Source organism: Rhizophagus irregularis, chromosome 12 (genome assembly GCF_026210795.1).
Source record: "Rhizophagus irregularis chromosome 12, complete sequence".
Lineage (NCBI taxonomy): Eukaryota > Fungi > Glomeromycota > Glomeromycetes > Glomerales > Glomeraceae > Rhizophagus > Rhizophagus irregularis.
This window is the reverse complement of record NC_089440.1, coordinates 1,973,908-1,988,210: the sequence shown is the minus strand read 5'-3', so window position 1 is coordinate 1,988,210 and position 14,303 is coordinate 1,973,908. Positions and strand designations below refer to the sequence as shown.

Sequence of the window (14,303 nt, the reverse complement as noted above, 5' to 3'; positions counted from 1 at the left end):
AACAATGAAAATTTATCAGTACAGGAAATTATCAGTACATTGGAAATCGGTACATGGAGGTTTGACTATATAAATTAAAAGTCAAATTTTTACAAAAAAAAAAATTATTAAAGATATTACAAATGTAAATGATCAATATATTAGACTAGTTATTCAAGATTTTAGTAATCAAAAATGTGTAAATATTGTTAAAAATGTAAAAAAACTGGTTATTATACTTTATAATATCCAAATATAGTTTAATAAGATAGAAATAAAATTGTTTTTGAAATAAAAGACTTTTTGTTATATAATATAACCAAAAAAAATTGGCAAATTCATATGAAATAATAAATTTATAAATTATTTTTATAGTATAGTTTAACTTAAATTATTTAATAAAAATTTATAAATTAATTTTATAAGATGATTTAACTTAGATGATTTAACTTAGATTATTTATTAGTAAAACTTATTTATTTAAATATACATAAAAAAATTTACTTATATATATATATATTAGAAGTATTTGTGAAAAAAATCAATTGTAATGCTAAATTAATAATATCTATATTGTAATTAATCTAACTGTAATAATTATTTAGCTACTAATTACTAGAATTTATTTATAACAATTGTTTATTAGAATTAACCAACTAACCAATTTAAATTATTATATAATTTCTATAATATTTTTTAATTAACTACATTTATTATTAAAATAAAATTAGGCAGAGTAATTTAAAAAATATGATTAATCATATTAATTATTATTAGTATTTATTAAAAAAATTATAATCTAAGATTAGAAAATAATGTGAAAAAGTTATTATGAATTTATGTTACTAAAGTAAATTACTTTTTATTTGTTTATTAAAACAAGAATTATAGCATATATTTATTTGCTATCAAAAAATAGGGGTATATTGAAATATTTTCCATATATTTAATATTTTTATTAATCTCGTTAAGCTTAGTATTATTTAACAAACATTTGTCGTATATTCATAAAAAAACGAGTAATATATAAATTTATAAAAAAGAAAAGAATAACTTACAATTTCATATAATAAATAAAAAGGAAAAAAAGAAATAAAAAAAAAGAACTTTATACAAAAAAAGAAAAAAAACTAGTACGTATAATATATTTGCAAAATATATTATCAAGAAGAAATTCAATAGAGTAAAAATCAAAAAAAAATAAAATAAAATAATAGCTAGAAAATGTTATTTAAAATTTTTTGTGAAACTGTAATTAACAGTTTTTTTTAATATAAAAGAAATCTTAAAAAGTTACAAAGAGAATAATATCTGTAAATATATAAGCAAGTTTTGTATATTTAAGAAAATACGAGAAGAAAAAATTTTTTCAACTGAATTTCAGTGAAATCAAAGGCACATAGCAAAAAGAAAGAAATTTGATGGCAAATTAGAAAATGATTAGGAAGGGGATTGATGAGATTTGTAATAAAATTCGAGTATAGTACTAAAATTAAACATTTCTACCTCGGCAATTTTTTGTTCCGGAAAATTCAAGTCTATAGATAAACAGTAAAATTCACAAATAAAATATTCAGGGTTCATATAATAAAAGAATGAAAATTCGAGGCCATCAATAAAAAGACAAAAAGACTAATGAATAAAAAATTTTTTTCTACAATCAATTATTGTGCTTTTTTTGCAAATTTGCTGTATACCTATTAAAATCACAGTTCCACCCAGTGTATATTGTGTACTAATTATCTAAAATGCTACATTATCAAACAAAAAAAGAAAAAAAAAGAGAAATATATATATATGTGTATTTATATTCACCGCTTCTGGCAGGAAAAAATGTTCTTGCCTTGTAGCAGATCGATTAAATCGTTCGCTAAAGGTTTTCAATACAGTTATAAAGTAATTAGAATCCCGTCTTGTAGCTTTCGTTTCTTTAAGTGTCCCTCCCTTCGACCTGACTGACTTCGTTCGTGAAAAAGTACAAATCTCGCATTAAATCAGACCCACACAAATATCAACTATTAAACATATTACAAAAAGAACAAACATTCTATAACATAACTTAAAAGGGAAGGTATTAAAAAAAAAAAGTTTATATTTTTTATAAAAAAACAAATTCGCATAGTATATAGTATATATATACTAAAAAGAATAAAAGATAAGAGGAAAATTAAATTGTTCATAGCATAAAAAACGTACATTTTTGTTAATTGAGCGCAGTGTCTATTATTAATACCATTGCCCATTTCCGCCGGATGATTCATCTTTTCTAACTCGGAAATTCATATAATTTGGACTTGCTGGGTTATTCTTAGTTTGACTACGAAGTCTGCAATAATTAAGTTATATCAATTATAAATTAATTAATTTTTACATTAAGAGAAATAGATAATACAATAAATATAACGTACAATCTGTCCGAAGGCACAGGTTGAGGAGCAGCATCTTTATTGTTGCGCCTTGGGACTTGTGTTATACGTGAAGGACCACTTTGAATTTGCTGAGATGATGCAGCAGCTCGTGAACCGCTGATACCGGGATTATACAGAGGTGGTTTGTTTGTAGTTCTGCGTGTTGTTGAAGCTGTTGGTTCATTTACTAGTCCAGTGGTTTGTCGAGAAGTAACACGTTTTTGAACCTTATTATCGTCTTCACCTTGTTCGACGGCTCCATTTGCATCGTCCGGCATTGCTAATGGCATATGCACTTTACTTGCATCTTTTTCCTAAACAAAATATAAAGTTTAGTAAAATATTTTAAATATTTACATTTTTTTTACTAGATAATTAGATATTAGAAGATTTACATATTTAAAAATTGTCCAATCAAAAACGTAATCATATTGAAATCCTTCACGAACAAACAAATCTCTAAATAATTTTCTTAGATAACTATAATCAGGTTTATCGTCAAATCGAAGAGATCGTGTGTAGTTCAAATAAATAGCAAATTCATTGGGAAATGTGCGACAGAGAAGTTCTGTAGGCGTGGTCATTTTCTTTTCCATTATACGATCATATTTTTGCTTCTTTGTTGCAGCTTTAAGACCTTGCCATGGAAGAGATCCGCGACAAAAATACATCATTACATATCCCAGTGATTCAAGATCATCACGACGGGATTGTTCTTAAAAAGAATATCAAAAATAAATCAAATTAGCAAAAAATTAAATATTTACACATAAAATTTTTATTGTATTATACATACCGACTCCCAAATGAGTATTGATGCTAGCATATCGAGCTGTACCTGTCAAATTCTTATTTTCTCTATAAGGGATATGTAAATGTGTTTTTGGATCGCGATATTTTTTGGCTAAACCAAAATCAATTACATTAACTTGATTACCACGTTTACCAATACCCATTAAAAAGTTATCGGGTTTGATATCTCGATGAATAAAATTTTTAGAATGAATATATTCGATTCGAGAGATCTAACAAAAGCAAAAGCAATTCGTAAATACGTTGAATAAAATAAAATAAATGTTAAAACCATACAAAATTTAAATCAAAAGCTATTTGTCTATTTTTTTTTTGTTATATAATACATACCAATTGATCAGCTAATAACAGCACTGTCTTTAGCGAAAATTTACGATTACAAAAATTGAACAAATCCTCCAAGGATGGACCCAATAAATCGATTACCATTGCGTTATAATCACACTCAGTGCCATACCAGCGAACAAATGGAATTCCCACACCACCGGCAAGTGTTTTATATACTTTTGCCTCATATTCCAATTGTGGATGTTTAGCTTTTGTAGATTCTAGTTTAATGGCTACCTCTTCACCATTGATAATATTTGTGCCTATAACAAGATTTAATAATAATATACAACTTCATTAAAAAGAAACATAGCAGTAGGAATATATTTTTTCATATTTATTCTATTGTCAACAATGCTTCCTCTCATAAACTTACCGAGATAAATATCCCCAAAAGAACCTGAACCGATCTTCCTTCCTATCCGATATTTATTTCCTACTCTCAAGTCCATAGCCATTTTGTAAAGACTTTGTGTGTATTAAAATAGGTGTAGGAACTATTTATAAAAATTGGGTAAACCAAAAAGTGTTAAACGGTTAGCCAAGAAAAGAAACAAAGTGTCGATGCAGAAAAAATAAATTAGATGGTAGTTCTTTTATTTAATGAGAACTGTTTATATACTCATTGCGATAGGTGTGGCTATGTTGTTTTTTAAAAATACTCACTATTAACTATAACAGCAAAACTTTAAATATTAGCCAAGTAACGAGGTTTTATTATCTGGAGAGAAGGAACAAAAAACCTTATTTAAATTAATCCAAGATGAACCGCTAGCAAAGTTGCGCAGTATTAGCAAAACTATAAGATAAGTGTCAACTGACTTAAAATGAAAAAAAAATAAGCAAGAATTTGCACAGCTAGCAGTAGTTTCTCTTTTTGATGGTTAGGAGAAAACAACTAAGTGTCAAAGTGAAGACTTCAAAGGAAGGTGGAGTTGTTTTGAAGGGGTGTGGTAATAATTATTGTTACGGAAATTTTTTGGGGGGTCAGAAAATGCAGTACGATAGTGTAATTCTGGGAAACGAAATTTGGGATTTTCTCTTGAGCAGAAAATAGTATGATTGTTTTTGGGGGAGGGGGTACTACATTTTTAACAAGGTCTTTATTTGGTGATGATTAATTATTTTATTTTAATATAATAAACAAGAAAAAAATATTATGATGAATTCATGATGTATAAGTATTAGTATGACGCTTATTGAATTGATATAACTATTAGGAATAGGCCGAATTGTATATATTTAATATTCTATATTTTTATGAAGACATAAATTTAGTGGTAACACCTGGCTATTTTGGCTATATTGGCTATTTTATTATTATAAGAGTCGTATTCTCCGAAGTTAAATCTTAATAGTCTTTCTTTTCTTTTTATATTTAAAATATTAAGTAACCCCAAAAAATTTCCTTTAGCTATGATATATAAAAATTTTTTTTTCCATAGTAGGCAATTTCCTTTCGGCACATTCCCGCCACATTTTTAAAATTTCGGCGAACATAAGCGAAATTTAATCGTTACAAAAAAAAAATACAATAACTTAATACAAGAAGTACTACAAGACCAATCCAGTCTCATATATTTTTATCAGCCATGTCCGGATATTTTATGTTGTACCACAGCATTACTGCGTACCTTACTACGTATCCTATATGATATTGTTTCAGACTATTGTAGGAAAAAATAATTATACGCAGTAAATAAAATAAATCATAGCACGTTTTTACTTATGTTGTAAAACAAACATTCAAATGTTTGACAAAGTAACACGTACATTTGCTAATCGGCTGACGTAGCACTGTACATGCGTGGAGACTTTCCTATTGAGAATCTTGTATAATTTTGATCACAGAATGCAAGATGACTATTGATTCTAACCAAAGTAGTTTGACATGTGACAAAGGAAGATGTGTCGCTTTCTATATATGATAACAAAGAAAAATAAATTAATTTGTCACATTTACAACGAAAAAGATTGCGTAGGGATGAATTTTAGATATTCTAACCGAAGCCTTCAAAGCCTCCAAAACCTGTTCAGCTTTTAACAAGGCACTCTCACATATTAATTGAAGATGAAAGTACATTGATTTTTCATTTTGTGAATTAATAATTTCCGTTAATCCGGTAATGGTATTTTTCCATTTTAGTATGATTCCTTGAGTTCCTGTTGTTGAGACATCAAATTGTTGTATAACACGTAAACGCAAAGCTGTCAATAATCTGAATGAGATCTCGGATATGCGTAAACTATAGTCCCTGAATAAACAATATCCACACGTGAGAGTTTGCACGTTCGTATCTATATTATATAACATAATAATTTACCCATAAAAACCATGCCGAAGTAACAAATCAAGTTTTTCTTGTCTGGCAAGTTCTGTTTCTCCGGGAAGAGAAATTTCAAGATATTCTTTGTCAAGCGATACATAATTATATGGATTATTTGGGATAACAAATCCATATTCCATTAATATAAAAAAATTATCATGGGGTCCATAGTTAATAAAAACCTAAATATAAAAAAAACTATTATAAGAACATACAAAATATTAAAAAGACAAAAAAAATAAGTCATGAACAAACCTGATCTCCCCTTTTATAAGGGACAAAAGTAGTTATTTCGTAACACTGAGTCATATAATTAAATTCGCCTTTGATCTACATTGGTCGTGTGACAACTTAATATTCTCAAGAAATCCAAAATAATATCTTATTGCATTTATTTACCTTTGCTTCGTATGTATGGTTCAAGAAATCTAGCAATGGAGCAATGGCAATACGATCTTTTACATCATCTGAGTTCTTGGTTTCTAGGTAAATACATCGTGTATTAACTACAATAAAACACTAATAAAATTTTAATTAAAATTAATTTTGTTAAAAAAAAGTGAATTTAATGAAATTTTATATTCACCTGATAGTTAACAAGATTATATAATATATCAATTTGGTATTTTTGCTAACCAAACCAGATATTTTTTGTGTATATCCGATACAATCTAATTAATTCAATTTAAATAATACTTTTCTATGATTCTTAGCGCTGAGGTAACATACCACAAAGCCATCCCCATAAATAATCTTTACGTGTAATCTTTGAGTGAATACCTTGACTCTGTGAAGAAAACAAACATATTAGTTTACAAATTGGGTTATAAATACAAATACTTTAGCAAACTTAACTTTAAGGAAATTGTTGATAGCTGCAAAGTCATGTTCAAATTTCGCTCTTTGTGATTTTACGTCCACTAAGATATAGAAAACATGAATACATATTAACTTAATTAGTGCTTTTTAGATAATATTTAACAAATTGTACCTTTGACATTATGTGGCAGCAAGTTGAACAGTTCTTTATTATAATTTAATGGCATATTATCAAAGTCTTTTGGTAACATATTAATATACGGATAAATACTACTTTGTGATCCCTTTTTATATTCTAAAATTAAATACAGGGATATAAACTGGTGTGCAGAGAGTTTTACTGGGCTTCTACAAGTATAGGTAAAAAACATGAATATTTGTATAAAAAGAAAAAATTTAGATAAATTTCAAATAATTACCGAGAAAGTTGACCTTTCAATAAATTCGTTAAACTTCTATAAGTTATTAGAAATTTCTTCGGAACAGAAATTATGACTTCACCAGCCTAAATATTAGTAAATGACTTGTAATTAAATATAAAACACATCGCAGCGTATTATGTCATAATATATAAAAAATTGCTATTATTAATCCAAATTATGTTGCTGAACAAACTCAAAGGCTTAATTCAAGGCTTTCTAATTTAAATATTTTTATTCATTGATCATTGGAAAAACTCTTTTAGGTGCTAAACGCCAGATGTGTAATTTTAGTAAAAAGAACCTAATATACACTTTTGACCATTACTTTAATATCTCGCGTTGCCATCATTCCTCTTCCTGTATCTACCGAAATTATAAATTATTAATGAAAAAAAAAGAGAAATATTACTAAATAATTAAAATGTAAACCTTGGAATTCGGCTAATGTTAAATTCGTTTTAGGAAATCCCTCTCGCTTTAACCATTCTCGAAAATTAGTCCACTTTTCTTCCTTAATAACTACGAGTATAATTATTAGACCAGAACGGGTTGGTTTACTTTACAATTAAACTAACTTGTTACGGTTTTTTGTTGCTTGTGTTGAAATTGTCTATGTCGAAAAGTACGTCCTAAACGCGACTTTTTCTTACCAAACATAATGAGTAAATTTATAAAACTAAGAAATCTGCTAAAAAAATTTGATAATCTATTATTGTCGATCAATCGATGATCCTGTTAATTTCCTTAGATATGAATTCTTATAGTAATATTTAAAAATTATATAATTCTAAAATTTTAGAATATTCCAATAGAATTTTTCTACGGTGACTGAAATTATGACGATCGACCAGCATTAAAAAAATATAGTGCCGGTAAAATTGATAATTCTGGCCAATAATGACCAGTAATTTGAGTAAAAATCATTCTTTTTTTTTTTTTACTGCAGCACATTTAAAACTTTATTAGAAAATAAATGCATAAGACATTATATATAAAAACAAATACATCTAATATCTAACATTAGTAAGTTCTAAACTACTCGTCATCTTAAAAAAAACTTCACATATGTACTGTCAGGTGGATTTTGAGCTATAAGAGTAATTTCTGCAATTACTTTTCTTAGAGGGAAACCTCTCCTTTCAGTCTAAACCCTTTGGAAAAATTCAGCAAGATCCACTGCAAAATAATAAAAAGAAAAAAAAGGATTTTAATAAAAAAAAAATAAGGTAAAATAAAGGTTAATAAAATAATTGAACTAGTAATCTTAAAAGCTAAAGTACCATCCAGTTGCGATAGTATAGATTATATTGAGTAGGGTTCTCAGTGTTGTATAAAACACTTTTGGTAATAGATTTAGATAGGTTTATTATTACAGCCTAAAATTTCACATTCTTTACATTACTTCAGAGTTTAGAATACCAAAAATTATTGTACAGATATTCTTTCAAATGAAGCTATCCAAACTCCATTGTTTCAATTCAACAAAGTCCACTTGTTAAGGTCAATTAACACAGTCAAAGTCAAATACTTCTTTTATGTTTTAAGTTTTATTGCAATAATTTTACCCATTTTCTTAAATTTATAAGAATATCAAGTTGTATCATTGTGAAGAAAATATCATAAATAACAATTTTACAAATATTAGCCCTTTCTTGTGGCATATCCGGTCATAACTGATAAAATATTCTTTATCAGTGCCAGTTTAGATTTCTTAGTTTTTTGCTGCTGCAGTTTAAATGACATATTATTCTTTTTAAAAATATTCTTTTGAGTGTTTCATTTAGTAGTCATAAATATAAGTAATATAAGTAAAGAATTATCAGAATCTAATCTAGTAATAATCTAGCATAAGTGATCCATTTCTTATCTTTTGGGTAAACAGCCCTATAAAAAAATTGGATATGTTTTTTATAAAGTTTTTATACGATTTTTTTCCTTAGAAATAACGTATCATAATAGGATACAGAAAAATGCACAATTCCGTATCATTAAAAATATGGTTTGAATACGGAATTTGCATAGGATTTATATGAAATTTACATGATTTGATCATTAGTTTTATCACGAAATTTATACGATTTGGTCACTGAATTTACTATTTGTATTACAGCTTACTATAATTGTATTTACATAAATCTAATTTTACTTTATTAAATTAAATAAAAAATAAAAAATAAACAAAGTACAAATACATTATGAAAATTCCCTTCTTATTAAAACCACTTATTGCAACCAAAATTATCTATAAGTTCAGGTTCATTTGAAGTCAAACAACTTAAAAGAACAAAAAAAAAAGATTGGAAACAAAACTCCCCTCATATAGTATCTGCAATCGTCCAAGTACCAGCCTCAAGCATTCCTACAAAAAAAAGAAGAAAAGAACTTCAGAATGTCGATCTACATAAAAGAAAAGAATTATGGCGGCGTCTAATGAAAAAGAAACCAAAACAATAAAATAAATCCAAAACTGACCTACAAAAAAAGAAGACTTTGAAGCAACAAAACTGAAACAACCAACAAAAAGAAAAGAATCTTACAAAAAAACAAGAAAATTCGAACTGACCTAAAAAAAGAAAAAAATCCTGAATCATCCTACAAAAAGAAAAGGACTTCCAAAATGATCTACAAAAATAGAAAAAAGAAACTGAATATTCTCACAAAAAAAATCTGCTGGCCTACGAAATTAAATATAAATAAAAAAAAAGGTAAATAAAAAATAAATCAAAAAATATTTTTTTAAAAAGAGTAACAAAGCAGGTAAAGCTTAAAAAAAATTTTTTTTAAAAATAAGACAAAGCTTTTAAAAATAAAAATTTTTATAAAGCAGAAATATGAAATTAAATATAAATAAAAAAAAAGGGAAATAAAAAATAAATCGAAAAAATATTTTTTAAAAAGAGAGGTAACAAAGTTAGGAAAGTTAAAAAAAAATTTTTTTTTTAAAAGGAAGGACGTCGAAAGTTAGAAAAATAAAAAATTTTTTATAAAGAGAAAATAGAAATAGAAAGAAGAAATTTTTTTTTTAAAAAAAAAAAAAGAGTGGGAATAAAAGAAAAAAATTTTTTTTAAAGAGTAACAAAAAAATTTTTTTTTCAAAAAGAGTGATGAAAAAAAAATTTTTTAAAAAGTGAGGTACGAAAAAAAAAATTATTTTTAAAAAGGGGTGATGAAGAAAGAAGAAAAATTTAGAAAAAATAACAAAAATAAAACAAGAGAAAGAAAAAGAAAAGAAAAAACAGAAAGGAAAGATCAAAAGATCAAACTTATCAAAAGTAAGAATTTATATAAAAAACAAAAAACGTATCATAACAAAACAATAAACAATCATGTGATTTCATGTTATGATACAGGATTTTTGTAAATTATCTTCTAAAAATATTAAGTTTAAAAATTCCATATACATTCTGCATGATTAATTTTTTCTGTATATATTTCTTATACATTAGTTTTTTTAAAAAATGTTCAAAAATGAATTGCTTATTAAATATACGGAATTTGTATACAGAATTTATAGAAACGTACAAAAAATGTATACAAAACTTATCTTTTCTGTATACATATTTCTTATAGGGTAGCTAGACTTGTACATCAAAGAGTTTTATTTGTATTATATATAAGTAGTATATACAACTAGTAATTGGTATATATATTGACTCTTCACAAATTTTCATTTATGTCAGTTGAGTTTTTTGTATAACAAAATTGTCATTAGTTAGTTTTATTGTCATATTTTATTCATATAATAATTCTCTCACAAACAAATCATTTAATATATAAAGTTTTGATATTTGTTAAACTTTTTGCAATTTCACATTTTTTTACTTTTTTGGCAAAATAGTTTAATAGTTTTGATTTTAATAATTGTCTAAATTGCTAAGTTTCATTTGTAATCTTAAATTTATCAATACTAGAAACATGATCTTACTACTATTTGATGCATCTTATTGAGAAGAATCTAATAATATATAATATAGCTTAATTTTATATGATCATTTGATAGTCAACTATTCAATTTTTCACATTTTTATAAAAATTGAATTAATCTGAATTTAACTACTATTTTTTCAATTTTAAGATTTGAACTAAACTGAACTGAATTTTAAATCAATTTTAAATCAGTTTCCAGTTTTAATCCAAACTATTTAAAGCTTTATACTAATTAAAATCATCATAATCAAAAGAAATTTTAAAAAAAATAAAAGTAAAAAAAAAGGTAAAAAAAACCTATTATTTATTATACTATCTGGAAAAATCTAATTTAAAATATCAAACTAAAAAATATTTAAATAAAAAAAAATTAAAAAATATTAAAAAGAAAAAGTTAATATTAAAAATTAAGCAAAAAATAATCTAATACCTATAAAAATATAGTATATACTATATAATTGATAATTACTACTTTATATTATAATAGTAAGGATTGCAACCTATTACTTATGATTTTTCAAAATTTTTTTTTTTTGAAAAATAAAAATTACAAAAATAAATTTTATAATTATAAAAAGAAATGATTGATATACTATAATATTTTTTTATTTTATTTTTTTTTTATTCATTTATTATAGATGTGATTTTGTTTTAATATAACTACGCTTACTTACATACATAAACTTAAAATAAGATAACAAATATATATAAGGACTAAGCATTATAAAACAAAAACTACTTTTCTGAAAAAAAAGTTGACCTATCACCTAAACGATCATATTACCATTAAAAATGATGATACAACCCAAATTCTCAGGTGACTATCAAGATTTGCCTAAAAATTTGTCCAGTACAACTTTAATTATTGATATACTATAATATATATTTGTATAATTAGTAATAATTACAATACTATATAATAATTACATTTTTTTTTGATAACCACAATACATTTACAAATTTATTAGTATAAAATTAGTAATTATATAAAGATAAAAAAAACTATAAACTATACTAATATTATTAATTTGTAAACTATTTGTCATTTCTCTATGGAACTGCACATGAAGAAGATGGAGTTGTGGTGTATATTTGATGTTTTTTACTCAGGTTTTTTTCATTGCACTTTGAGTTTTCCTGAGGTTTATGTCTTTTTTGTTTTTCTTAGTTGCCTTTTTTTGGTGTAATTTTATTTTCTTTGAGAGATGGAAAGATACTGGAAAACTTGATCATCATAGTGGCTTGATTATACATGAAGTCGAAATTAAAGCCCAAAAGTAGAAATATTTTGACTTGAGAAGGTCAAAAGTCGAAATTAAAGTCGAAATAGTCGAAATTACATCATAGTCATGTGATTTTTATAATTATAATTTAATATAAAATTTTAAACGTAAATAACTCTGTCAATATTAATGCTACAGATATGAAATACATATCATTGGAATCCTCTCGATGAGCTGAATTCAACCGCATAAAGATCATAAAAATCGAATCACTGGATGCGGAGTTCGTTAACTTGAATTTTAAAATTATTGTTTACTATAAAAATTATATGACTATTTAATACCAAATTTTAAACGTGAATAACTCCGTCAATATTAATGTTACAAATATGAAATACATATCATTGGAATCCTTTCGATGAGCTGAATCCAACCGCGTAAAGATCATAAAATCGAATCACCGGATGCGGAGTTCGTTAACTTTGAATTTTAATATTATTGTTTACTATAAAATCATATGACTATGATGTAATTTTGACCATTTCAACTTTTGGAGGGGCTCAAGTCGAAATCATTTTGACCATTTCGACCATTTCAGAGGTTAAAATTAACCAATTTCAGTTTCATGTATAGGCTTGATGTTACATTTTCAAATCGATGATCACTCGGATAATAAGGGAATGACAGGTTGGATATTGCAGTTTTTGTAGTATGCTAATCAAGGTAGTCATATGTTGAACTATCATTGGATTGACTTATCCAGATAAATCTTAGGCTTCCATTAGGGATCGTTTGAAATGAGGTGGGTGTTTCTGTTGGGATTGCATAACACTACAAAGTTCCTCTCTGCACAACACTACAAAGTTTCTGAAACTCTTTTTGAAGTAGGTTTGTTATCCATAGTATTACAGTGCGGTACCTCTATAATAGGTACCCCTTATATCTTGTGATCTAATGGTCAGAATTTTATAAAATTTTAAAATTAGATAGCTTTTAAAAAGATAAATACATTAAGCAAATAAAAAAATTTTCTCAATTTTTTTTGCTGACATAATACAAAATCACATGACTTAAAATAAATTTGATTGGCTAATGCAATACCTAATGTTAATTAGAATTATGCATAATTTTTTATATATAATTTATTATTCATTATAATTATTTAAACTTTAAAGTAATTTGATTAAGTATATTATCAGGAACTTTTCTATGAGATTTATATTTTTTTTAGCAAGTTTTCCCATGATTCCTTTTTGAGAAATAGATATAATATAATTTGTAATAAATAAAAACTACCAAAATTTTTTTTGAATTTTTTTTCAAAATTTTTTTAACAAAGCATGAGTAAGTTTATAAGCTAAAATGATTTATTTGAATAAGCACTATCAAATGATTATTATTTTTTTATGTTACACAAAAATCACTTATTCTCAAATTTTTCCCATCATAATAAATTACCGAACTTCAAACTTATATAGCACTAGCAAAATTTATTATTTTTTAATCTAACCCAATAAGTTTAAAAGCTCTTGATATGCTTTATTAAAATTATCAGTTAGAATTTTAAAATATTATTTTTTGCTAATGTGACATCTTTTTGAAAATGTTATATTATAACTATAAAATTGGGTTGGTTATAGAAGTACCGCACTGTAGGGATTGGAATCGATTAATCGAAAATTGATAAAACATAGTAAAATCGATTCTCGAAAATCGATAAAACATATTTTTTATGTAATAAAATACTTTCAATTTTTTCCATGTAATTTTAAATGCTGAAATTTTTCAAGTGCTGATTATTTTCGTTGAAATTAGAAACTGATTGAAAGTTAGGTTGGTCGTCCATAAGAAAAATCTTGAAAAGATTCGATTTTCGATTCCAATCCCTACATAGTATGTAGTCAAATAGGGGAAATTGAATTTTGTGCATTTTTGATGATACTCACGAATTTACATAGGGGTGACCTGCCGATATTAACTATAGGTATTACTATTCTAGTGGATTTAATAATATAATTGACTTTACTTTATATGGAATATTACTTAAAAGGTAGCTGT

The 14,303-nt window shown here is 25.5% G+C and overlaps 2 protein-coding genes across 3 annotated transcripts; both read right to left on the bottom strand.

The window, feature by feature from the left end:
- Window positions 1-1,419: 1,419 nt before the first annotated feature.
- Window positions 1,420-3,985, bottom strand: OCT59_003998 (the record flags this gene model as incomplete). 2 transcript variants are annotated; one of them, XM_066147996.1, is made up of 9 exons in its annotated part: window positions 1,420-1,517; window positions 1,677-1,722; window positions 1,795-1,849; window positions 2,213-2,305; window positions 2,388-2,701; window positions 2,783-3,102; window positions 3,184-3,412; window positions 3,531-3,790; window positions 3,904-3,985. In XM_066147996.1, 9 exons carry the CDS (start codon window positions 3,983-3,985, stop codon window positions 1,420-1,422), a joined length of 1,497 nt encoding a protein of 498 aa, XP_065996637.1. The 2 variants fall into 2 exon arrangements, with proteins under 2 accessions (XP_065996637.1, XP_025176675.2); XM_025309347.2 differs by lacking the exon at window positions 1,420-1,517 and having other exon boundaries at window positions 1,715-1,730; window positions 1,823-1,930.
- Window positions 3,986-4,006: 21 nt separating this feature from the next.
- OCT59_003997 (uncharacterized protein) lies at window positions 4,007-7,752 on the bottom strand (the record flags this gene model as incomplete). Its single annotated transcript, XM_066147995.1, has 17 exons — window positions 4,007-4,024; window positions 4,194-4,199; window positions 4,271-4,348; window positions 5,162-5,194; window positions 5,301-5,346; window positions 5,405-5,445; window positions 5,533-5,782; window positions 5,852-6,036; window positions 6,110-6,184; window positions 6,254-6,360; window positions 6,584-6,641; window positions 6,710-6,774; window positions 6,846-7,021; window positions 7,093-7,178; window positions 7,421-7,458; window positions 7,525-7,614; window positions 7,671-7,752. 17 exons carry the CDS (start codon window positions 7,750-7,752, stop codon window positions 4,007-4,009), a joined length of 1,434 nt encoding a protein of 477 aa, XP_065996636.1.
- Between the last annotated feature and the right edge of the window lie 6,551 nt (window positions 7,753-14,303).